The sequence below is a fragment of the Centrocercus urophasianus genome, unplaced genomic scaffold (genome assembly GCF_019232065.1).
Source record: "Centrocercus urophasianus isolate 14NV4802_14NV808 unplaced genomic scaffold, USGS_Curo_1.0 seq_40, whole genome shotgun sequence".
NCBI lineage: Eukaryota > Metazoa > Chordata > Aves > Galliformes > Phasianidae > Centrocercus > Centrocercus urophasianus.
In genome coordinates, this window is record NW_024884978.1 from 3,727,013 (window position 1) to 3,754,074 (window position 27,062).

Below are 27,062 nucleotides of genomic sequence, written 5' to 3' on the forward strand. Positions count from 1 at the left end.
GGTTTTCTCTCGAGTCCTTGGAACTGTTCACCATGAGAAAAGTTTTCATATGTATGTAGGTTGCCCAAAAGCAATGCCTCCTACTTACATACATGGGAACTATAACAGAGCAGGACAACATTATTTGATAGAGCGAATTCTCAGCTAAGAAACACTTTTTCTACACAGGTACTGCTTTCAGCTGTGCATGTAGGTATTTCACCCCGATGTTTGGAAAGGCTGTGACTCATCACCCATGCCATCAGATGAGGGGAATTTCTCCCTGGAAGTTACACACATTTCCTGTGTTGCTCCTCCGTAAGCTCATACACTGCAGGGGTCAGTTTTATCTTATTAAAACCTTTTAATATTGAATTAATTCTCACTGTGAAAAAAGGCAGCAGTTCATTAAGTCTCCTTCACCATTAATTCTTATGCACATCTATTTTTCAAGAGAAAAAGAAGGCAAGCACACACGCCAACCTGTCTGCACTTGTTTGAACCATGTGCAGAAGATTAAAAGCACCTCCAATATTTTCACTCCTCAGCATACTTTGAAATGATTCGCTGGAAATGAAGTAGTTTTAAAATACGAGACTCAATTAAAAAATTGTAGGAAATTTCACTGGCAGACTACTGTTGGTATCATTTAAATTACTATCTTGATTAAATCCACATGTACTTAAGAACAGCACTGGATTTTGTAACATTAATCTAGCAGAAGCATAAAAAACCATTCAGGTAACTTTTACATAGGTACAGAAGCAAACAAATGCGTGCATCATCTTCACAGCTGCTGTCTACAGAGCAGAAACTATTCCTGCTCTAATGCTCGAGATGTGCCATGGTGACCTGTGGCCCACATGTGCTTCCAGCTCCTGTTTTTCCAGCCCAAAGACGTCTGGATAAAGGAAGACTCACGCACTCCACATTATCCCCCCCCACTACAAATCATTCCAGTTATTGAATAATACAAGACAAACAGTGACCTACTTTAGCAAAGCAGATGAAAAGAAAATGAAAACAAGATACATGACAACAGCAAGGAAACCATGGTAACTATGACAGGAGACTGCTTTGCTTACTTTATTTTGGCCACAGTGATCAGAGAGCTGAGCCTTCAGCTCCACGATTTCAGCTTCCAGCAGGCGAATCACTTCTTCGTAGTCCATCTCCATTCCGCGCGCCTGTCTCTGTGCAGCTTCTGCAAGATGAATCCTGCTTCGCAGGGCTCTTGTCTCCTCTACAGCTGCCTTGGCTTCCTGTAGATGATAGAATTTAATTGACAAGTTACAACTCCTGCTAATAACAAAGGATTTTTTTTTTTTTAACTGCAAATTTAGCTTAAAAGCATTGTGGTTCACGTAAGGGCTGCCTTCTAGTTTTCACAGTCAGCTGATCCACTTCCTGATTTTTACATCAGGTTTTTACAGAGAGATGACATTCCCAATGAATTACAACATTAATTCTATGATTACTTTAAATCCAATTGAATGAAAGGCTTTATGGAAATGCATCCAAAGCTGTTAATTTTTCCCATTGCTTCTGCAGGAGGCGAAGTCCTTCTAATGATGTTGCTACATACTTTACTATCACTGCCTGAGTTTGCACATCATGCAGGTGGATTCCAGATGCAACCATTCAGTCCAAACTGCTCTTAAAGTAAGTGCTGTTTTTAATTTTCCTGCCCAGTTCCTGCTCTTGTTATTCTGCATTACCACAGAACAGCGTCACGTAACATTTATTTAGAAATATATGTAGAAAATTAGAAAAGAGAAACTGTTAAATTCTTATTCGGCAAGAAGTAAATGCTGTCAATGCTCAGTTCATCAACTCAAATTCAACTTCAAATTTCATGGAAAACACGTCATATAATGTTTAACAGGTGTCATAGTATGAATGAGTAGAAAGTTCAGTTAGGCTTACAAAGGCAGATTTAATTCCATTGTTTTCTAACTTAGAAACATGCCTATTTTGCAAGCAATATTCTTCAAGCCTGGTTTTCCTACACTTTGTCTGAATGTTTTTCATACAGAATGATGACCAGCTCCACCACTGTCAGTTTCATATGTTTTTTAACCTGTAATCTGTTAGCCCAAGAAAACAATTATATTTTTTCAGGCTGTAAGTAAATTAATCTGAATGACATATATAGGACACCATCTATCCCATATTTACAATGGTTTTGCAATGTAATACCAATTTGGATAATTGCCAGGGACATTCTGGTCCTTTGGAAAATAAAGCATTGGAGGAAATAAGCATACATGTAGCAAACAGCAATATCACTAGTACAGATGACAGCTTTATATAAAGATCTTTCTATTATAACTGATGAAAGATACATTTTAATACCCTTTGATAGCGAATATAGACATTTGCTATTTTCTTTTAGAAGCACAAGCAGGTGTGGCCAATGCATTCTACATGACTGTCATCTGCACCTGGGAACACAGGCGACCCGAAAGCAGTGTCTCTGTTGGGCAGCTCGTCCTGCTGCCAGCCGTTAGCACAGCACCCGGAGCTGAGCAGCGCTGGCTAACAGACAGACAGACAGACAGACAGACAGCTGCTCACAGGCACAGCACAGACAACGCGTCCCTCCTGCACGTGGCTCACAGCAGTTCCTTTTCCTTCAAATTAGTCAGGGGATTTCTTAGAAATCCCAATCCATATCTGCAGAGATCAAACCTCCTGCTTCTGCAGGACTTCCCTGCTGCTGTGACTCATCAGCAAGAAAAGGTGGGCCCTGCAGATGACAAAGGATGTTTTCAGAGTCTTCAGTAGCAAAGGTACCAGCAGTGAGCCCAGGTGAGGGAAGGGCTCTTGGAGAGAAAAGTGAAAAGGTACTAAGTTTGCTGAATAGAAATGAACACAGAGGCCCTGACAAAGGGTAGCATCTTAAAAATGCATTGGTGGGAATTATTTAAATAAACTGATAGCAAATATGTCATGGGAGAACTGCTATAATGAAAAGGGAGGTCTTTATTTTGAAATAAGACTTCCTGGAGATAGAGGTTTAATCTCTTCTAACCCAGAACTGCCTTCACTCCTCCATTGTTTCTTCTGAAACCCAATTGTTGAATATTAATTCCTCTGTAATAGCAGACTAAGTATGACCAGATTTCAACAATGAAAGACCTAAAGGAATAATTAACGAACAATGGACTCTTCTATTACAAGGAAACGATTATCCACACCAGGACTGAATTAGCAGAATTTTCTGACAAACCAGAGCTGTTTCCTCCAGCAGGGAGCACACAGGGATGGAGGCCATCAGCTTTCCCAGTTCTACAGTTACTGAAGCTGGCACTGCTGTGACACGGTCGGTTGTAACCCACAGAGCTGAGGGGCATCCACCACGAGAACAGGTGGACTACAGCATGCTGCAGCAGCACCTCGTCTCATCCCTTTTGACTGCAGGCATAAAGGAAGACATAACAGCTGCAAATATTTTACCCAAATAAATGCTTGATGGAACCCTTTGTCCCAGTGTGGCACAAAGCCACCACCACAGCTGAGTGCAGGCTGCAGAACAGAATGGAATCCTTATGGAGAAGGCAAGGTGCAGCTTTCTTACGTGCCAGGTATTTCTCCCTCGAATTAATTCAGATGTTTACAGGCTTTATCCGAGAAATAATCCAGCCACCACAATCACTGAACTAAAGTCACAAGACTGGGGAGGAAAGGAAAGGAACAGAAACCCTGAAATGGCCATACCTACATGGAAAGCTGCAGAATCTTTTGGGAAAAGCCCCTCAGCATCTATGCCTGGAAAAAAATCACAACTTTAACACTGACTCAGTCAGTGTTCAGTGCTGAGACTTCTTCCATTAAGGACTGCACCACACCTCTACCCGTCATAACGAAGATTTATTTCTTAATACACATACAAAAAAAAAAGAGGCAGCATTCAAGTTATGGCTTCTAGACTGGCAGAAAGAAGGGTGAGGTGGGCTTCAGTACACCAAGAAAAAAGTTGCTCGCACTTTCACAAAACCTGTTTTTCCATTATTTCTCCTGAAATAAAGCACCTCAGAGACGCTGCACCCATTCTATTTCTTACACTTCTGTGTGGATAAGCACCTAAACTGCATATCTAAAATGCATCCTCATGTTTGCTCTAGGAAACATCTACCTCCTCTGAGCACCTTCAATGCAAATTAATGCAAATTAAAATAGCCACAGCTTAAGGCCAAAAACATATCCCTAGATCAGCAAAACAGTTTTCACTTTCTTGCTGAGTGAAAAATGGAAAGCACTTGCACTCCCACTTTCCTAAGTCGTACCCTTCCTCACCTCCAACAATCCCCGTGTGTCAGAGGACTCAAAAAGAGGTTCAGATAAGAAGCCTGAAGTATATCATTATAAATTAAATGACAACTGGCAGTCTAGATTGCCTATTATTATTAACTTTGTATAACTATGAACCTCAGTGTCAACAATGGTTCTGAACCACAGATGTATATATATGCACTATATCAACATATAAAAATGTAATAATTTCATATATACATATAAATACTATTTATGTATAGTTATATGTATAGTTATACATAAAATACTTGAAAACATGTGCAGAACACACAGAACTGTATTTTCATCAAAAGCCTTCTCTGTACCTCCAGAGTGGGACTCAAACAACAGCACTGCTGCAGTGACACATCAGTTATTATTTCTCTCTTTCACTATCTGGGCCCTTTTCAGCAGCAGTTACTCAAAACCTCAATGGGAAATGTTGGTATTTATCCCTTGGTGGGCTGCTTCACTCCCAGCAAAGCCACCTTTAGGACACGTAGCAGAACTGGACAGAAAACTAGAAGTATGAGGACCTCACCAGGTAGAAAAGGGGCATTGCTTGCACCGGAACCGACTGGTCCTAAAAAAAGTCCTTCTCAACAAGAGCAGCTGTGTGAGCTGAGGCTCCACGAGGAGGACCTGCTGCCATATCACCCGTGTTTACTGTTTGTGCTTTCTCTTGGCTTTAGTTTGAACCGATGGACACCAGCTCCAGTCCGGAGTGACGACCTGAGGGCCCATTAATGAACAGAAACATATGCAGCACCACTGTAACTTACTTCTGGTTACATTCATCCAAAAAAGAATCTGGTTTAATTCATCAGGGTCTGCTGTGGAGAAGGTAACACCATAGGATTAACAGAGGAAGCTTCCAAGCAGTTCTCTTGCATTTGTGGAATGAAAGGTACCAACAATGGTGCTTAACAGAAACACGTAACGGGCAAAAACGTAAAACTGATCTTTGCATAGCAGTGAACTGAAAGATTTTTCAAATTATATTTTGCATTTTTGCATCTGATGCAACTGAGAGCCTCCAAGGAAGCCTGCAGCAGTGCAAGAGAGAAGAAAGGGGAGCAGCTTTGGAGGAGGGCAGACAGAAGTGTTTGGTAGAAGCAGGAAACAGGGAAGTTGCTCCAGCTGGAATTTGGGATACAAACAAATTTCAAGAGAGAATGATTTTATTTTAAAGAAACTTCAGCATACTTGCTTGACTGCTTGTAGTTCCTCTGTTAACTGCTTCTGTAAATTCAGAGATTCTGATAATTCTTCCTGTAAAAACAAAAAAAATAAATAAAGTATGCCATAGCTTGTATTCCAAACTAGATTCCAGCTGCTGTGTTTGCAGTTTGTGACACACTCTACAAATGACATCGAATAAGCCCACAAACACACAGATTTTAAAAGCACTGGTGGGAAAAAAATAAAATCTGAACATTTTCTTAAGATCTGGGACAGAATCAAGCTGTAATTCATAAAGGACAGTTTTTGGAGGGTTCATTAACGTCATACTCATTACATTGCTCAAGCATCTGAGGATTACACACTGAATGTTTCTGCAATGCAAATAAAACACGCTTTAAGCCTCTTGCTGCACAGCCACAGAGAAAGTGCACAGAACAAAGACATCTCTGCAGCTTGAGCAGCGTGCTGCACAGCCTGGCATTCACAGCAAGGTATCTCCAGCACCGTGTTTGACCACTGTTTTAGCTGCCTACTGACACCAGCAGCACAGTCAGGCTGTGCTGCCACAGCCTGCACCATTTCCAGAAGCTTAAAAGCTCTGGAGAAGTTTATTAAAAGAAGTGCCATAAAGCACAGAGATGCTCACACTGAGGCAGAGCTTACAGATGTTTTCAGGAAAAGTAAAAGAAATGGGGCGATTCTCATAAGCTGACCTCACCAGCTTTCAACATCAGCTATTCAAGGCCTCCTGGTCAGTATCCAGTTCTTCAAATTGATCACTGGAGACCAGGCTCTTTCATTTCAGTACAAAGTTCTTTGTGAGAAGAGTCCTTGTGCACAGAGTGAGGAACAGTTCTTTGTGTGCACCAACCCAAAGCTTTTGCAGTCTCCAGCAAGGATGAATTTGTTGGGCCAGTTGACAACATATAGAACTGCTTGTACCCTGGGATCACACTTCCCACTCATGTCCAAGAACAAGAGTTAGGGGCACTGAATACAGAATTTATTTTTTTTTTTTTACATCTTGGATTGCTAAAGAAATTCAAGACCACAGGACAATGGTTGTAACCCGAGGTATTAAGTAAAAATAAATACATTAATTGCTTTTGATATTAAGTGTTTCATAATGTCTGTGAAAACACGCATTAATTTTGCAAATGGGTTCATTTATTTTCCAGTTAACTTCTTTCAAAATTATCAGCATCTGCTCAGACACTGTGGTTGTGAGGATCACACATTTCCAAATTAAACTGCTCTGCAAATCAGTCACTTCTCCAAAGACACTTCAATGAAATGGCTTCTCAACATCACCTCCCTGTGAATCAGATTTGAAAGTCTTCGTGGTCCATGTAATAAAGCTCATGTTCTCCATACTGTGAGCACACGATCTCTAAGCATTATGCAGTTTGCTCTGCCTTTTTATTTATCTATCACAACTTGAGTGTCAAAAGCAAAGCAGCAAAGTACACAAAAATTCGACTCCTGATTAAAATAACACAAGTCAAAATTAAGTATTACCTTTAATTTGCTCATTTCTTTTAGAGCTTCATTTCTTTCCTTCTTAAGCTTTTCCATGTCATCCTCCAAAGAATCCCAGGTTACAAACTGCGCACATTTAAACAGGCCCTGTTAGAAATCAGTCCTATGTGCATCTCTCATAATCCTTAACATCCTACCCTAAAAGGTCTTGTCAATGAAATGAGAGAATGACTTTAGAATGATTTAAAGCTCTGGAAAATATTATTGAAATCATGAAGAATTTTTAAGAAAATTCTCAGCAACTTATCAAGTAATTTTTCCTGTCACAAAGGACTACCAAACTACTACAAAATGTCAAGACCACTACACTAACAGTCACCACTTTGTTCAATATTTTAAATAACACCTTATTGTATTTAAATTTTCCTATGCTACAAATACACTGCTTTGGCACTCACTCCTAAGTTACCTCCAGAATGAAGTGATATTCCATTTAGCAGCAGCACAAATCACCAGACCCCATAACTGTTTATTATGCACACAGATAGCAGCAATGTGTATTTAAGAAACCTTGGCAAATCACCATTGTCTGTACTGACAACAACATCATTATGTGAATTGCTTTCTGCAATGTGGGTTGCTTCGAAAAGCTTCACAGAAACTGGGTTATCTTAAAGCACAGCATGACAGGGGGCTGTGCTGAAAACCTGCCCAAGATTTGGAATAATCTCACATGTTAAGCTCCCCAATAATCCCCTCCCAGCAGCTGAACACTGCACACACACACACACACTTCACCTGCAAATCTAACAAACTGGCAATTTCATCAATCCCAAACGTTACAGGTTTTTGGCCACCATCTGTTGCATCCAATTGCACAGAGAACAGATTCCTTGAAACTTCAATGAAATCTAGAAAACAAAACAGTTCAGGTTTTGTTGCTGCAGTCTGCAGGTTCAGGTCAGTAGCAGCATCAGTGGGTGCAACACAACTGCTCAGAGCACGATACAAGGCTGCTCTCAGAATGCAGCATCTGCTCTCCACAATTTTCTTAAAGGAAAACATAAATCTTACAGTTTTGTCAGACACAGCCCTCTGAACAGAAGCAAGCTGGCAAAATAAGAACAGGTCCTGGCACAAAATGCTTCGTAAGTTGTGAAGGAGAAAGGAAAACCAGAGTTCAACCTCCAAGTACCTGCTGAGAGATGCTGTACACCTGCAGACCCCTGTGGAAACCTGAGATCTGCACACCTCCTTTACACCCACCCTGCCCTGGGGATTGATCTTCCTAGAGAGTCTGCAGGAAAGACACAATTCTGTGCTTGCTCACGGCTCAACTGTACCTTGGGGAGCCTTCAAAAGCTCTGACAGAGGCCTGGGAAAAGCGATGTTGGACAAGGAAATTTCACAAACGCTGTGACAACCTCAATCAGCACAGCCCAAACTTAATGTTCATTTTGAACGCATCAAAGAAAACGTTCTGCTACACCAGGAGAGGAAATGTGAAGGTCAGTTTGTGAGCACCACAAAATCCGATGGAAGACCCACCACCTTCACCAACAGGATACTTGGAAATCCAGTGTCATTTGTAGATGATTTGGTACAAGCAATTATTTTTGTACCAGTATGAAAGTTGCATTAAATTTTATTACCAGTGTTTGATGCCGTTTTTCACAAATTTCAGGAAATTTCCATCAATTTTAGCATTGGAAATAAAACATCTCAATGTAAAACAAATATTCTGAAACTGCTGGTGTCTCCTACCAGCACTGCCACAACCAACAGCAAAAAACTAGACAAAGCAGCGTGCTGGGCTGCACACAAATGTCTCTCCACACATAATAGCTCTTCTTGGTTGTCACCAGCTGACCAAGTGAAACCATCTGTCAGTTTCGTTTCTTTTCTCTACCTCTCAGATACAGTCACTTCATTTCAGAATTTTAAGCTTATTTTTGTTAAATAGAAAGGTTTCTGCCCTGAAGTACTGTTTTATTTGTGGTAGCAATCTGACATTGACAGAAAATACATCTGCTATTTCTGTATTCATACATCTTGCTGTTTTCCAGAGTAATTAAGAAATTATTACCTCCAAAAGACACTGTTCCTTTGGAATCTTTCTGAAGTTGCTGCCTTAGGGCTTGCTGCTGTTCAGCTGAGGGCTGAATCCCAAGATAATTCAATGCCTGGAAGGAAAAAACTTATTTTGGAGAAAAAAAAACACCAAAAGGACCAGGGATAAATGGCTGCAGGGACAGAGCTGCACTTCAAAGAGCTTCTGTATCAGAGTGCACTCTCACTGACTACACTTTTATTCCAGACACTCTTTGTGACTTCTTGTTCTAATTGAGAGATGTTCAGATATTATTTAACCTTGAATACAGATGAGCATAATAAGCAAAACCCTTTGTCCTTAATAACTTTCTTCAAAATCCTGAGGGATGTCAGATCCTCAGAAGAGTTAGTCAGTAATTAGATTAACAAAAATAGTAATTTGCCCAACATATAAAATGAAATATTGTCCCAGAACCTGAAAGAGCTGCCTCAAATTCATACCTTTGGTTTTGTCAACTTAGGAATATCCTCCAAATGCTTTACATTATAAGGAGGGAGGGAGGAAGATTCAGAAGATTGTTTACCTTCTCTAGCTTTTCTGCTTTGAGACGAATAGCAGAGCTCAAGGAAGCCTTCCTTCCTGGCAGACTGTAACCATTGCTGTGGTTGGGGGCAATGACTGAGAAGAAAAAAAAACACAGTTATAATTCCTGCTTTGAAAAACGTAAGTATTGATACCTTAAACTAATCTGAAATTTTCTTTAAAAAAATTGCAACTACTGAGTTAATAGAGAGAAACCAGAATAATTTGATGTGTTCATGAAACATGCAGCTTCTTTTTGTAGTGTTTTCCTTTCTCAGATCTACACAGCAAAACTCTGGAAACAGAAGGGGAAACACTGTTGTGAATTCCAAGAAAGATCTTCAAGACACACCTTCAGCACAATCAACAGTTCCTAAAGGCACATCCAGTGATCTGGAGAACCCTGTGGGAAGAGAGGCAATGCCCTGCTGCCATTTAAGCATGTGCAGAGGTAGCTCAGCCTGAATTCCAGCAGGATTCTCAGCAGGTTTTTTTGGGGAGGAACTCTTCCCAGGACTGCCATCCATTAAGTTCCATATTCCAAGTGTTTATCACCCCCCTTCCAGTTTGTTCAGTCAGAAATGCTGCAGTTTTGCATAACTTTAACTAGTTGCATTGATTAATTCATTACAGTGCACTAAGTTCCAATGGAAGTTGAAAAATGCAGCTACAGCCTTGTCATGTTTCACACGCACCTGTGAATACAACAGCACAAGAGGAGGCAAAAAGCATAAACCAAAACATCTTGGACATCTCTGATGCCTCTCACATGCTGTATTAAATTCTGAAGACTGGGCTAGAACCTCAGTTCAGTTGGCACACTTTCTTTCAGCTCAGAATGACAAAGCTTTTTGCACGGCTTTCTGCAGGACTTTCTCAAAATTATGCTGATTTTTCCTATGGCATTTCAAAAAAATCCCAAAGCTACTTCAATTTTTCATGGTTATCCTTGGAAAAGGGCAACAGGAGAGAAGTAGCAGCTTTGGTTAAGGCCTGGCGACAACTGAAGTGAAAAGTGACAACAAACTTCAAGCTGGAGCTGCAGGTTTTTTTTCTGCTTTCTACTGTTAGCTACGCTCTTCAGAGAGGCTGACAAATTGCAGCCTTGTTCTCTTTAGGCAGCGTGAAGCTCCTGTGTATTGCACTGTACTAAATGAGCCTCCTATTCTGAACACACCCAGCAACAGCTGTTTGTCTCGTGCCTTTGATTTAATCAGTGTTTTTAATCATCAGTACGACAGAGCTGAGATCATTAAACTCCAGGTGTATTCAGCTACAGCCTTTGCAGTATCAAAAGCTCATATTCCATCCGATCACCCTTCAGGGAAGAAAACCAACCAGGCAGGTTTGCACTATGGAGGCTTTCATCTGGAATTGGGATATCTAACGTGGGCCACAAAAAACCCAAGCACAGCTTAAATAGTCAGTGCAGAAACATCTAGGATGAATCAGATGCTGTATGTTTGTCCTTCATCTCATCGCTCTTCCCCCTCAAACAGAAAGAAGCACAGGTTCTGCTTCCTTATTGCTGCCCAGAACATTGTTCAGGTTTTCATACAGGGATACAGTTTCATTATTGCTTTCTGTGAGGATCTCACGATCACGTCTGCATTTGCACTGTTTATACATGCATTGCATATCAGCATCTCAGAGGAACGACAGGTGTTCAGTTCAGACTCGGTTCTGACCAAATTCTAGAACCTCTCTTTAGTTTTCCCCATTGCTGCTTTCATAACATGTATTTGAAGATACAATCCAAGTGATTGCAGCCTTAGCTTGTAATGTCACAGCTCTCAAATACACACATGCATTGTTTGTTATTGAAATAGTGCTAAAGAGGTCTGCATGTTATGCCTGTACTTCCAAAGCCTTGATTAAAAAAATGTGCAAGCAATATACATCCACAGAATTTCATTAAGGCAAGAAAGCACAGTTTCTATGGCAACATAATCTTGATCTATATGTGAGTCCTCATTATCTGCTTTCTACTAAGTCGGTTATCATTACTGCCATACAGCAAATGTTGTGATCACTCATTTTTGTTTGGTTTCAGATGTTTGTTGTTATATCTGACAGCAGCAACTGCACAATCCGTTGATCTCTGCTCATTTTGTACTATAAAATGGTGCAATATTCCTTTTTTTAGAAGCCTAAAGAATCTTACTACATATTATTTTCTGTTAAGACAAATACTAAAGAAAAAAAGAGTGACAGGGAATTAAACCAGCATTTACCATGAACAGATACATCAGGAGGACTGCTCTCTGCAGAAGTAATTGGAGACTGCTCTTCCATTTTGACTCTAGTTTCCATCTGTGAAAGGAAATCAAAAGTCATGAAACACCATTTTGTAAGTAGGTCACAAACAGACCAGAAGCACACATTGAACCAAGAGAGGGAAAAAAAGGGCTGAACAAACTAAAACTCCAACAGAAAATGCAAAGCACAGTGAGAAGGTACAGCAACCAGAACTCAGACCTGGGCCTTATCAAAACCTTCCAAGGGTTTTCAGTATTTTCACAGATGAAAATAGCAAAGCTTTCATGCAACTTGCTTCAATGCTTGCACCCATGAGAGGAAAGAAAGCGGGCAAGAATTGAGAGCATGAAAACAATTGAGAACCAGATTCTGATTGGGGAATCTTTTGTTCTTCCTCATTCAAAGGAAATGCTTTATTTTGTTCCAAAACGTTGGTTTTTTTTTTTTTTTTTTTTTTTTTTTTTTAATACAAATCATACACTAACTAAAAAAGTGTTATTTCTTGTGTTCAGCATTGTTCCTTTACATTGAGGATGAACTGTGCTGCCTCTTAGCCAAAATAAAGAAAACTTCCCATTTTTCTGGGATGCTGATTTTTAAGCAAAAAATTCTTCATCGTGGAAGAAGTGCAAGCTGTGAGATTGCACTGTGCTCACACAGAAATCAGGCACTGAGATGCAAAACTGAGTAACTCGCAGATATCAAGTTCTGAAGCTTTGCTGCCAGGAAGAAACAGAAAGAACTCTGTAACTCTAAATGCAGTTGTGGCTAATTTTAAAGGATTTGTTTTCCTACTACAAGTCAAATAATACTCCTATCACCCTCATCAGTGTTTGTTTTGCTGTTGCACAACGTGTCTTGAAAGAATCCTACACTGGAATTCCAGTAAAGCCCAGGCAAGGGCCACTTGCTTCCTACAGGAGCAGTAATCAAACTCACAGCGTTAGGAAGCAGCGCTGACACGAGGTTTGTGTGAGGAGATGCCACAGCACCGGGGCCTGCAGCTCGCTGTCCAACAAAGGCTGCAGGAGGCGCGACGAGGCTGGAGGGACGCTGCAGATTCTCTGAATAACTGGGAGCACTTTTTTGTCTTATAAAAGCTATTTCACAACAACTTTCAAACCTAAAATGAAAAATGAAAAAGCTTTCAGCATACTGGATGCTATTCTATTCATGAGAGCATGTACTACCAGTGCAAACATCGTTTTTTCCCCAACACTGCAGTATTTCCTCTTGTGTTTTTCTAAAAAGATGTGTTATTCTCTACCATTAGAAACATTAGGCAAGCAGTGCTTTTTGGTTTTCTTTTTCTCCTTTAAAAGGAATGCAAACACAGTTTTAAACAGCTAAGGGGTGCATTTGAGTCTCCTGCTGTGATGACAGTATTTCAGCTGAATATATCAAAACCACGAACATCCCTTGTGCTTCCTCTAAGCACAGAGCATCTCACAGTAACCCAGTGTTTGCTGTTGTCTAGTAGCCCATTTTGGAGCAGCTGTCTGGCAGTGGCAGATACCTCGTCCTGGCTCTGTCAATGATACTTTTTGCCTCTTCATAGGACACGCCAATCAGTGACTCCTTGTTAATGGAGACGAGCTGATCTCCAGGCTGCAGCCGTCCATCCTGATCCACAGCAAACAAAAAACAAAACCACAGATTTTGTATTAACTACCAACAGTGGATTTTGGTGAAGTTGTGTAAAGAAATTTGGACAGCAGGTCATACTTCTGTTGAAAACAGATAAGCCATAGACATTTGCTTCACCAAGAAGTAACGACCCATAAGATGAGTGGAAACTTCTTACTAATTAACCCCGCTGAGACTTGGACTAATTTGTATTTCAAGAATCAGACATTGTTGGCTCTAAGCAGGACTTTTCAGGATCTCCTCCCACATTCACCTTACCAACACAAGCAGACCTGCAGACCTGTCTGTTGGGAATTGGCCAGGCAGAATTACCATAGAAATAATCATAGAAATTATACTGTCAACTCTGTGTTGAATTGTTCATTGCAATCTTTCTACCAGCACAGGATTGATGGCACTTTCCTGCTTCAGGTCTGCAAAACAAAACTTTCAATCTGCGTGGGCAGATTTCTCACTAATATAAAGCATTCTTCACTCACTTTTTAAACAAGCCTTAACAAATTTAACTGAAAATGCATGGCATTCACCTACATACTGCACATCACCCATGCTTATGGTTACAGATTCAGATCAGACAATTGTGCAAAGTAACACACAGAATAACATCGTGTTCTTCATTTTTCAAGAAATGAATCACAGAAGCAACCTGACCACATAAATCAAACTACAAAAGTGAAATACCTTTATAAAACTAATATAGTTTGACATACTTAATACTCTCATACACTAAGATTTAGTTATGTTATTTCAGCATGTGATCACACTTTGTTACATTTCGTGTCATTAAAAGCTCAGGTCTTCCATTTCTCCTGCAAGCAACCTGTGAAAAGATATCAATTTCAATGCTGCCCTCCGGTGGCAGAGATTTAAAATGCACTCCTCATTTAGGTTTCTCCAACAGGATAAAGAGGGAAAATACCTCCAGCACGGCTAACACCAGAACACAGAGCACACTCATGGCTCAGCCCCACTGCATCAATTACAAGCACGACAGACTGTAAGTGCTTTAAATTTACACACTTACAATGAGAAAAATGTTTCAAAAGCCAAAACGAAACAGCAAAAAGGAAGAGGAGGAGGATTACCATTTATCTCTGAAGCCTTGGAGAGATTTGGCATTTTTTCCCTTCAATCTCTGCCTTTTAGGATTAACCTCAATCTACAGATGTTCAATCAGAAATAGTTTAAGACTATTTTGGAGCAAAACTCACTGCTTGTGAAATTAACTTGTACCCTCTTGCTTGGCAGATGGCAAACGCTGGCTTATCTACACCTCCAAATAACCGTAAGAACACAGGATGACAAGAAGACTCTTAGATAAACAGATCTGTGTATTTGAACCAGGCTGTTCTGTTGTTTATTTTTCAAACTCACAAGCTCTCCTGCTTTACATATTGCACTTGTCATAAATGAAAACAGAAAGCAGTACTGATTCATACATTTTATAAGTCTGCTCTATTTTTTGAAATTATTTGCCTATGCAATGCTTTTCAACTGCACGGATTCAGCTAAATCCAGTGCAAGGGGGAAAAAAAAAATAAGGCAGGTCTGCAGGCCTGTCCCCTCCTTGCTGATTTTCCTTGCATCATAAAGCCTCTTACAAAAAATCACTTTGTCAAGTTCCTCCTAAGTGGAATAGGGAATAAGATCTTTGTTTACCCCTTTGTTTTATGTGAAAAACTCACATAATTTTCATTTTGAGGCAACCACGCTGCGGTGCAATGAGATAATTCTGTCCAGGGAGAAACAAAAATGGATTCCATAATGACAATGTGTGCATATGATGTATATTGGTACACAAAATGCAGGCAAAAATACAGGGGACTCAACAGTGTGAGAAGGAAAGGTCTTCACCTACCTTATGACAGTCACCGCCAGGGACAATTCCTTGGATGTATACCAAAGGCCCCTCATTTCTGTCAATTCCTCCAACAATATCCAAACCAAGGTTTGCTCCTTTGCAAACAGAGATGATCTGAAATGCACTACCCCTGGGAAGAGAAAGAGAATGTACACTTACCTCACAGCTCTGCATACTCACAAATGAGTGTCAAGCCTACTGATTTCACAGGTGTGCACCACAGTAACAGATACAACCAGTGGATGGAATTGAAGCATGATACAGCTTGCTTACTACAAAATCTCTAGCTTCGGGTGTTGCTTCAGGGAATTACAAAAGGAACCACTATATAATTTTGCAAGACTATAAACCTCTCTCTCTCTCTCTCCCTCCCTCTCCCTCCAATGGACCATCCAGATACACGAGCCAGAAGCATGCATTCATTACAAGACTCTAAGAAGAACAGTCAATCTGATTAATCTAACTTTACCAACTGAACAATAAAAAAAAAGAGAAAAAAACTTCTATACTCTGACAGTTGGTGTTATCAACAGTATCATAGGATTCAAAATACAGTAATTTTGAGCACTTCAACGCTCAACTCCCTCTCAGACAAGGAAGTTACCATCAGCTTTGGGAATTACTTTGCAATCTTTGGAGATGCTGCTGGTACAGAATCTTTTCTGCTGACGGTGGTGATAACGTCCTCTGGAGGCAACTGAGGACTCTGTGACCTCGAGGATGATCCAGAAGAAAGGCTGTCCACAGGTTTTCCTTAAAGAACAATGAAAAAAGAGAAGTAAAACACACCTTTAGGAAAAAGCACAGTTTCAGCTCACTTAAGGGCTCGGTGGCATTACTTCATGTTAGGAAGCAGAAAACTGTGAGCAGTTGGGCAACAGAATAAAGTTTAACTCTACACGGCTAAGAATTGCAGCCAGCATTCCAGGGACACAACAGAGCAAGGGATGACGTTCAAAAATTTGGTGAAATAAATAAACAAATAAATAAAAATCACAACAACTTTCTAAAAGAGTAATGGTCCAGCGATTGCTGTGTACAGACATTCTATGAATGTGGTATAACTCATAGAATATGGTATTCTAGCTCAAATTTTTATTAGCAATTCATAATCTTGTGGCACTTTTCTACAGCCAAGCACTGTTCACACAATTAACTAAAACTGATGAAAGTGGACAGTAGAATATGTAAGTTAGAGCTGGGAAAGCTGGCACAAACCAAGTGATTCACATGTTCAGACTATAAAGTAAATGCTGAAGTCCCGAGTAAACGTGCTTTGTGTGACTCCCTCTTGCTCCAGTACCCTTCCCACAAAGCCTTTCAATGCAGGGTTCTAGTGCACACAAGCATAAATTCTGCCCCACAGATTTATGTCAGGGCAGGAAGCAATCTCTCACCAGCTAACAGCTGAGTTGGAGAACTTCTTGCAGAATGGGCGTCACTGTGAGAGCCGTACTTATCCATCAGGTCGAGGAATTCCTTCCTGTGGGAATACAAAAGATCCTCTTTGTCAGGACTTGGTACTGGTGCTAAAGGTACCCTTAGCATCCTGCTAGCATCTCTGCTGGCCAGTCAGTCCCTCTGACTGGATAACACAGGTATGCTAAAAAAAGAATATGAAAAAAGGTATGAAAAAAAGATCATAAAAAATAAAAATGGTGTTTTTACAAACCTACCAAAACAAACGGGCAAAAAAGCAGCAGAGATGTAGAACAAAGTACACACATTGCAGAAAAGGAAACAACTCCTTATTAATCAAACACTGGATGCAGCCTAATAGAAAAGCATGATTTTTTAAATAATCTGAGCTATGAACACCTCAGTAATAGAAAATGTAAAAATAAATACACAAAAATCAAGACTGATGTAAGCCAGAAACATCATTGAATTAATATGCAATTAAAGATAGAGGACAAAATTAACTGACCACAGTAAGTTCCTGTCATTGCAGTAACTGCAGACTTACTGAAATCTTGTTGGATGAGTTGCTTAAAAAAAAAAAAAAAAAGAAAAAAAAAGAAAAAGACCATTTACTGAACTAACATTGAACCCAGGGAAAACACACAAACCCAGTTAAATGGAAATTGAACCCTTTATCACAGGGATGTGATGTAATTCATTTACTCAGAGGCATCTGAGTGAGGGACTGTGCAGAGTGGTACAGCATCAGGACACTGAGCATACCACCAGGATGGCAAAAGGACTGATGGGTTTTAATTATTGAGGGAGTTTAGAGGAACTAGGTCAGAATGCTTTAGATAAAAGCAGATTAAGAGCACACCTCACCTATCTGGGCAGCCTGAAAAAAGGAGAGATCAAGGGCTGCAGCAGGGAGTCATTTACATTACTGTCAAATACAAAAATAAAGGAGCAGAAGAGGAAGGGTGAGGTGTCACAGCCATTTCCTCCAGAGATTTAAGTCAGAAGGGTTACAGGTGTGGATCCTAACATCCCCTGTGGTTCCAAGTATAGGTTTATATGGCTAACTTTAGACAAGATTAAAGCAGTACTTCACATAAATGTACTTACAATGGAGGTTTTCGACAACCTGCTGTGGTGAACAGTTTAACCTACTTAGCCAAACTAATTCAGAGCTCATTAGAGACTGAAAAGAAAACTCCTGAGGAGAATCAATACTCAAATTTGCCTTTTTTCGGAGGGCAAGACCAGCTTAAATCATATATCTTTGTGGTACTGTAGATCTAATATATTCCTACTTCTTTATTATTTTAAAATGTGAGAAGTGTATAAAAAAACCTATCGTTATTGCAAATGAATTGTAACAATAAGGGTTGGTAACATAACATATCAATCCTCTTCATTAAACTGAAATCAGCCAGAGCTTACTGCTATCAACAGCCTTGATAAAGTGAGCCTTCCATTCCCCCCTGCCCAGGGCACTAAGAAAACAAACTGTTGTCAAATGCAACACTGGAAAACGTGACATGTGCTGCAATTCTGAGATTAATCCTATCTGAAAGTAAAACACGTGCAATCCTGATCCCTACAACCTCAGGTGCTGCGTTGGATTCTGTCAGTTTGAAGTTGAGGATTTCTTTTTCTCTTACTTTGCCTCTTCATCTCTGGCAACCAGCAGAGACATGTGATTAGATGCAGAAGCTGTTCTCAAGATGTCAACGGCCCTAGGAGGGAAAAATAATTAAGTAAATACATCAAAGTTTCAATCAAAGTGGGTAATGCTAAAGTAGTGGGAAAATGAACACATATGTAATGCAGTTGATCATTTTAACAGCCGGATACAGAGAAAAAAGTTTGTCAGTATCATAACCCAAAACTGAGTCAGTGCCAGCTGACAGCAACAACCTGGGATGGCCCTCTGTCTCCCACCCTTTTGTCCCCATCTCTCCTTGGTCAATCCTACTGCCTTCCTGGATCTCCTTCAGAACTGACAGCTCCATCAGCAGAAGAGCATTGCTCAGACACTCCGTTGCTCAGGATTTCATCTGGCAACACACACACAGTAGCTTTACTGTGAATTTTAAATGTACATCTTACTCCAGAACGAGGCTCCACATCGATCTCTGGTGATCCAGCTACAGAAACCATTCTGCCTTTTTTTGAAGCAGCAGCTCTTTAATTGTCCCATTACAGTGACACTCGTTAGCTGCATCATTTACTCTCACCACTATTCCATCAGCACACAGTTATAAAAATATCCTAACAGCTCAGTATCTTATAATGCTATTTACATACATTCAATGAACAACATTATAAAACAGACATTCTGTCATTACAAAAGCATTTAAATGCCTGTCACTTTTCTACAATGGTTTTGCAAGATAAGATTTATCGGATCAATTCATTTCTAGCTCAATTCCAGTGACCTCAGTGGAGCCATCTTTCATCAGTGGTCAATATGGTCCAAATAATCCCAAGCATATTCCAAGCTCTAATCAACATCTAATTAACAGGACACACGTACCTTTCATTGGTTACTCCAGTTAAGTTTTCTCCATTGACATCCAAAATGAGATCTCCTGCCAGCAAACGGCCTTGCAGTGAAATCAACAGCAATTCATCAATCAACAGGAGAGTGCAGAACATATGATATCATGCTAATAAAACAGGATATGTTCTTTCAATTTAAAGTAAGCTGCAATATCAGGAATCCTGACTACGCCACGCTATTTTAGATATCCTACCTCACACAGTAAAATAAAGAATTGTTTCAACAGCTTTTGCTTCAGAGCAGATTTGCAACAGAAATAAATAAAGTTACTTACTGTCCACAGCAGCGACCCCTCCAGGCAGAATTCTCTTTATGAAGATCCCATAATCTTCTGCTGTTTGCGCCCGGTAACCTCCAATTATTTTAACTCCTGCACAAGAAAAGACACAGGCAAGAGAATGGTTATTCCACCAGTGCCAAACTGATTTACAGCCGAGTCCCTAAAAGGCAGACAAATTAAACTACTGACTGCAGTGTGAGCTGGAAAAGCTCACAAAGTGCTTTTAGATCTGGTTTCCTCTGAATCAACAGAACGTGCAACCTACTTACCTAATCCATCCTGACAGTCAGAAAAAGAGATGCGGTGAACAGCTCGATTGATTCCATGAGGGCCCATGATTGTCCTAGAAAATAAAATAAGAATCATTAAACCCCTCATAAATCAGTGTACTTAAAGTTAATACAGAATGAAGTACAGCAACCCTGTTTGTAACACAAACCCAAAGCAGCTTCTTGGCAATTTCTTATTATTTGATACCTCCAAAGAAAATTCAATCTGTTCATAGAAATCTGAAATGGTAAAATAAAGTATGCTTTACTACTTCCTCTTCTCCCAAAGCATTTCAGGCCAAATTCCGAATCCCACTTTGCTTATAACAAAAGGACTGAAAATCCCACAGCCTGGTCCAGCTTAACAGTTTGGCAAGAAGAACACATTGCAACATCTCAGCTCAGGGAATGAATATTAGAACAGAACCACAACTAAGACAGTGCATACAGAAACATTTCCTAAGATACCCACCATATCACTGTATTTTCATTAACACAATCTTTTCCCTGCAGCTTCTCATCTTTTCTTCAACACCATTCCACTTAAAAAGGCAAACCCTGCCTGCTCCCCTGCACACCTCCCACCCAGGCCAGCACTGCAGGATGGCACGTGCAACGAGTTCTCCATGGGCACCTGATAATGGTAAAGAACTAAAGAACTACACCAAGTAAAATCAGATCCCTGAAACCTACATTCACAATCTCATCAGAAATATATGGCTGTGGGAATGCAAAGGGAAAGGACCATAAATCCAGTGCATCAGAGATGCTCTGCCCTCCCCCTGTACCATTTTGGGAACAGCCTCACCAGATGCCTCCTAGAAGAAAGCACAAGCACTGTTCAGGTTTTCCTGCTTCGACCTACATTTTGTTCTCTATTAGATAATGAGCAGTGCTTTCTAGAGCATGATGCTGAAGTGAAATGGAACAACTAGAATTCATTAACAGGGGAAAAGAAGATCAAAGTGGAGGACACAGTGACCCAAATCCTCCCACGCGACCAAATCCAGCACAGGGCTTCAGCTCCAAGCCCGAAACCCCACATTTCTGTGAAACCTGCAGAACGTGTCATTAAAATGTGCCATGCCAGAGAAGACAAAAACGCAGGAGGCCCAAATGTTGTAAAATCCAACACCAGGTGAGAAATTCATGTCCTAAAGAACGTGCCAACCTCTTGCATTTTGTGCAAGAAAACGAGGTGAGCCTTTTTTCGATGGGCAAGCACTTGAAAACACAACAATCCGTTCCAGAACCTCAAATTCCCAAGCACTTTGAAACATCAGCCTTTGCTTCATAGAGACTCACCTAAGAGCAGCCCAATAACCATTCTTCCCATCCTTTTCCTATCTTGCCTTCTGTTACCACTGTTCTGTTTCTCATGCACCTGGACTCTCGCTGGCACTCTGCAAAGACCCACAGACTGGCATTCGTTATTCAAAACATATTCTTCTCAGTAACAGAGACCTCAATTACACTGCATTTCCTTAATTTCATCACAGTACTGCTCTGTTGGTCCATCCAAAATACTGCACTTTTTCCTCAACTTCTGAAGCATTAGCGTAGAGCAAATAGTAGCAAACGAAGCTCTCTCAACACGTGCATAGACTATCAACATCCAGCAGAACTTTCAGAAAAGAGAATCTAAAAACGAGCAAATGTTGAGCTTCAACTTTACACCATTTATTTTTGTGAAGTTTGAAAATAATAGATCTCCGATTTTAAGTCTTTAGTATTTAAAGGCGGTGGAGCTCGCAGTATATGTGCTATGATCACAGCATATTACCAAACTTAGGCACAGAATACATCAAACAAAGCTATGTTTCCAGGAGCAATGCTTGGAAGAGGGATCCAACTCACATGAAATTCATTCTGAGAGGATACAGAGAATGTGAATCAATTGGCAGCAATAACAGAAAACAATTTCTTTGTAGGAAAAGATGCAAATCATCAACTGAACATTGCTGCTCCCTCCTGTAGAAGTCACTCAAAAACACCTGTGAGCGAGCTTCCAGCAGGCAGAGGGAACGGATGAGAGGCAAGAGATGAAATAAACAAGCAGGTGCTGAAAAAGGTGTGCTGTGACTTTGGAACATTGAAATTATGAAAAAAAATATTCCAAAGCACTTCAACCAAAGTCGCGGGAGGTTAGCAGACAGCTTTGTGCAGATGTTCCAGTAAGGCAATGAAATCTCCGATACTCTTCTCTATCACTTTGTTACCAGCACATACACGGAAGCCAACAGTTCTGTTTCCTACCTTCTGGAGACTGAGCAGCACACACAGCTCTGAGCCCTGTTCTGAATTCCTCAGAAGTTACCAGTCACTGCCATCTACCAACACTCGGCTGGACTTGCCAAAGGGTAACAGCAAACCCTCCCAATTAGCCATCACCTGGCACTCCAAATCTAAACGTTAACCTCTGACTGCTTATGAAAAGAAGGCAGCAGCTGAAAACAATTACAGCTTGTAAAGGACTGAAGGCTGCTTTCCCCATCTGCAGGCCCGAATGCCAGCAGACCCGAACGGCTGAGCGTACCAGTACAGCAGGGAGAGACCATCAAAGCGCTCCGGCTCGTCTTCGTCTCCAGGTGAGAGCAAGGACATCCTGCAGCACAGCACAGCAAACCCCCGGCGCACAGCTCAGCTTCCCACTGCAACTGCACCAAGGTTACGAGCAGGGCAATTTCTGCTCCTAACCAAAAAAAAAAAATCAGACAGAGCCCCAGACGAGTGTCTCTGCCTGCTTAATCTGCTTGAAACCCTCTGCGTCACATGGACTAATTCAGCTAGGGAGGTAATGTTTACTTTTTCTCCTTTGAAACAAGGATTTGTAGCAACTTTAAAGAGACTGATAAATGCAAGGGAGAGAAGTCACTCGCATTTACTAAAGCTGTGATTATGTGAACTATATTTAGCAGCAGCAACCAAGGGAAATAATTAAACTTATTCACTCGTGTTCTTCCAGTTCTTTATGTGCTCCATACAAACAAGGTCAGCAGCAGCAAGTCCTGACCTCCACAATGCAGCCCATCAGCAAACCGGGTCACCTCCACCCAGCACAAAAGGGAAAGCCCACAGAGCAGGCAGTGGGCAGCACTAAACAGAGGCCATCATGCTATTACCTTGCATTCTCTACCACAGCACTGATTCATGTCATGCTGTAACTGATTTTTAGCCTTTCGATACCCAGCAGTCACAAGTTAAGCAGAACTTGATGTGCGTTCAGTAGGAATGGATGCTGACGTGTTTTAGTCAAGGCAAGAAGAACTGGTGGAAGAGATGATCTCATCTTGTTAGTATATCCTCTGATGGCTTTTATGGCATGAGGAGGTGCAAAGCAGGTAGGATTCTGCACCTCATGTTCTCCTACAAAAGCAATCTGTGAACAAGCTGTGACCCTGAGGCTTTTAAAAAAACAACAAAGACTTTTCACTTGTCACCGAATGCTCAGAACTGCCCTTCTTAATCCAAATGAGTCTCAAAAATTGCCCCCCAATTTCCATGTCCACTTCCAGGAATGCTTTGTCACGGAGCTACCAGAAGAGCCACACAGCCCTGCAGTGCCTGCTTGTCTCAACAAACCCAACAGTACAGCAGAATACCAAACAGAACCGTTCTCTGTTGCTACTTGAGAATAATCCTTTCAGAAAAGACAAAATACACCACAATTTGCAGAGCTTAGACTCACTCCTTCTACAAGACTCAGCCCTTGCACTGATTTTCAGAAGTTCTGAGATTCCCAGATCAGTTTGATTACTATTTTCCACATTTGCATCACAGTGCACTTCTATAATCCCCCATTTCCTAAAATACCTTGGCAATATTGCAACCTAAAATGAAAAGCAAACATTGTGTGTTGGATGAAGGCTTTACAACAAATCCTCCCTGCAGCAGGGTGTCACCTTGCCATGAGACAGCATCTGTCAGCGTCTGGAGCCGCACAGTGGGACAGCTTGGCTATGCAAGGAATGCATATGCTGAGCCCAAGTGCTTTTTTTTTTTTGTTAAAGTTGCAGCAACTGTGGTTTTATGAGCACGTGGGCATTCCAGGAAAACAACCCTTTTGCTTACAAGCATGTATTTATTACGTGGTGATCAACAACTTTGAGATCAGCCCTCAGACTGCACTCCGAGGACACAAGACAGAAAGCTGAAGGCTGAAAGCCAAAGTGACCCACAACAGACAAGCCTAAGGATGGAAGCAGAAATATGAACGCCGCCTTCCCAACTCCCACAAAGCAAAGGACTCCCACCAGCCTCATTCAGATTGCTCACACACATTCAGTGACAAAAGCGTGTGCTCTGTAATCCTTTCGACTCAGTTTAACTCTGCTACTGTTACTGGCATTAGTCCAAAAGAGGAAAAATCACTGTTATTTTCAGCACTGTATCAATTGGATTTGCTCCAGGCAAGGTTACAGATGATAGCAAATAAAATACCCATTGCATTCCTACAACTATTTTTTCAGTGTTCTTAACAGTGCAGCTCAGTTTGTGTATCACTACAGGGAGCATTTGTCAAAACAAATCACTCAGACCAACACAGCGTGCTCACAGCATCGTGCTTTCTGCAGCACCAACACACACCTTTAAAAATAGTTTCAAAGCTACGCATTTCCATTATTAAAAAGACTAATCCTTATTAAACCAGGCACAATAAACTCCCCAACAACACATACAGATGCAAAGTAGCATCACCTCCTTATTGCTCCAAACTATTTTTATTAGTGTGGTGATCAACAACGCATCCCTTGTTCAGATACTTGCTCCTCCCCTCCTTCCTCAAGAGAAAACACTGCAGTTCAGCTTCCTGAGCTCCTCCCCAAGGCCTTTACCCCTCTTCACTTTGAAATCCTCCTGCAGTGCTGCTCCTACAGTTCCTACAGAGTCAATTGCAAAACTGGGATCGCTTCTGGTGCCAGCTCTCCGCCTTTCAGAAGGTGCTCTGTGCAATACGAATTCCCTTTTACTTGCAGAAAGAGCTAGGGACACTGTGACACCTGCAAAGCTACTCCTGCTAAGTGCAGGTCAGACTGAACTGTGGTGGGAGATGAGGCACAGCTGTGCAGCAGGCAGACAGGCTCCATTCCTAACAGCCAAACCATCCCCATGTGGCAGCGTTTTAAATTATGACTCAGCTTTCCCCAAAGAAATTCTGTAATGCTTTAGCAACCAAAATGGATTACAGGATAATTTAGCAGATGATAAAAAGACCTGTATCATCTCTGATAGCAGGATTCACAAGATCTTTTACAAATTAAAAAGAGCTTTATGAAAACCCCATTTAAGCAAATGACGCCAACAGAACCTTTTTAGGTTTGCTAACCCTAAAAGGTGAAAATTCACTGTGACCCCAGAGACCCGGCCAAGAGAACACTTTATCACACAGTGTAAGCAAACTCTTTCTTCTCATCTATCTCAAAGCATTAATTATTCAAAACTGTATTTTGTTGATTAGATCATACACATTAAAAGAAAACATATAATTACGTGCTGATTAGTAAACACAGAGGAAAAAAAAAAGTTGGAGCAACAAACAGTGTAATTGTGGAGAAGCAGAAATGGTTTGAGGGTAACCCCTGCATACAGCAGGAATGTATTTAAGTTTAGGTAAACCTCAATTAACATTTAATCAGCTGCATTCTTGAAACTCTCTATGCTGATACTGTCTCCCAGAGTTTAAAACTAGTATAGAGAATGACAGTCTGGCACCACAGTGTGGCTCAAGTACGGTTATAGCACAGACTTCATATTTGTTTCTTACCTGAAAAACTGCTTTAGGAAGTCAGTGGCCCATTAACCATTTATATGAAACACTTCACACAGCAAAATGTAACTACTTAAAGATAAATGTTTGCATTGCACGCCCTATCACCCTTTATTTCCATTTGCCTCTTCAGACCTCAGTAAAAAGTTAACTCTTTTTAATACCTTATGCTGGCTTTTTTCTGTCTGCACGATTTAACCAAGTTACTCACAAAATGACGTAATTAAGCTATGCTAAATCACTTAATGAAGCTTCTCAGCACCACAAGCTGGATCCTATTGCACAAACACAGCAAACATGATACAGCCCAGCATGAGCTGCCTGCTTTTAATTACAGATTCGATGATGCTGTTGGCATGGTTACCGAGCAGTTTATGACATTAAAATAATTCTTACTATTCTGAAAACATGATGATTGTACCAGCTGCGGTCAGCTATGCCATGTAGTTAGGGTACATGCACAAGGAACCTGTTTGCTACACAGCTCACAAGTACGTGCCCATAGTCTTGGGACCATTAAGGAATTTTTCCATGGGGTTTTATCTGTGGAGATGCAGCTCAAATTAAGTGCTGGGAAACCTGATGAGAAGCAGAGGAGCTCTCCTCCCTTTCTTTGCAAACTCATGGCTGTTGGCATCACCGTCTGTAAGTAGTTGTTTCACATTGTTTCAATGTCGAAGTTACTTTTAATGCATCATCAAAACATGTTTCTATGTAGACAACTGCAAGAACTTTCATGTTACAATCCCATAACTGGTGTAAAAGTACTTACGTTTCATTGGAAGCTGCTGGAGGCTCTGTTTTGGGCATCTTCTATTTCAGTAGAAGCTCAAAATGAAGAATTCTGAGATAAGAGGCTCATATTTCAAGCAGTAATGGCTGTGAAAACAGGAAAGAAAAAAAAAAAGCTGTTTTAAATTCACACGGCTATGTTTCCTTTCATGCATGCCAACCATTCCATCACTGCCCCACACCAGGGTCAGATGGGGAAAAGAAACAGCGATAAACCAAGCCTTGCAGCGTCAAAAAAAGCAGATAACACTTAGGACCTGACTGCACGCTGTACTGAAGCGTCGGACATCCTCATTAATCCTTCATCTACAGCACAGGGAGAAGCGAACCTACGCCTAAAACCTTCGAAAAACCGAATGAAGTCACCGAGATTAAAACAGCTGCGAGCAACGCCATGCTAAACGGGCTCGGCTGCAGCCATCTGGGAGAGCAGGGCTGGAAACCAGCCGCTATCAGCGCTCAGCGCAGCTCGCGGACCGCAGGTGTGGAGGAGCTGCGGGCTGCAGCGGTGCGGCACAGCCCGCACGGGAACGGAGCCCCGCGAGGAGAAGCGAAGCGGTCCCTGCCGATAAGGCTGCGATGAACCGGTGCGCTCAGTGCCCGCGCAGCCCCGCACGGTGCAGAGCCGCTCCGTGCCCGCAGC

At 41.1% G+C, this 27,062-nt stretch overlaps 1 protein-coding gene across 3 annotated transcripts in view; it reads right to left on the reverse strand.

Moving 5' to 3' along the window:
• The window catches only part of STXBP4 (syntaxin binding protein 4), a 52,305-nt gene that overhangs the window by 25,060 nt on the left and 183 nt on the right, over positions 1 to 27,062 (reverse strand). For 2 of the 3 annotated variants that reach the window (XM_042833133.1, XM_042833135.1), the window contains exons 2-18: positions 26,400 to 26,506; positions 19,861 to 19,934; positions 19,586 to 19,681; positions 19,285 to 19,354; positions 18,410 to 18,484; positions 16,739 to 16,824; positions 15,965 to 16,094; positions 15,339 to 15,471; positions 13,350 to 13,456; positions 12,773 to 12,956; positions 11,809 to 11,887; positions 9,576 to 9,670; positions 9,026 to 9,122; positions 7,738 to 7,850; positions 6,979 to 7,065; positions 5,482 to 5,547; positions 1,065 to 1,241 (exon numbers count right to left, since the gene is read on the reverse strand). In XM_042833133.1, coding sequence (XP_042689067.1) covers positions 1,065 to 1,241; positions 5,482 to 5,547; positions 6,979 to 7,065; positions 7,738 to 7,850; positions 9,026 to 9,122; positions 9,576 to 9,670; positions 11,809 to 11,887; positions 12,773 to 12,956; positions 13,350 to 13,456; positions 15,339 to 15,471; positions 15,965 to 16,094; positions 16,739 to 16,824; positions 18,410 to 18,484; positions 19,285 to 19,354; positions 19,586 to 19,681; positions 19,861 to 19,934; positions 26,400 to 26,437 — 1,707 coding nt within the window. In that variant the 5' untranslated portion in view covers positions 26,438 to 26,506. Of the gene's footprint in view, positions 1 to 1,064; positions 1,242 to 5,481; positions 5,548 to 6,978; positions 7,066 to 7,737; positions 7,851 to 9,025; positions 9,123 to 9,575; positions 9,671 to 11,808; positions 11,888 to 12,772; positions 12,957 to 13,349; positions 13,457 to 15,338; positions 15,472 to 15,964; positions 16,095 to 16,738; positions 16,825 to 18,409; positions 18,485 to 19,284; positions 19,355 to 19,585; positions 19,682 to 19,860; positions 19,935 to 21,165; positions 21,199 to 26,399; positions 26,507 to 27,062 lie in introns of those variants that run through there. The other variant, XM_042833134.1, reaches the window with a different exon arrangement.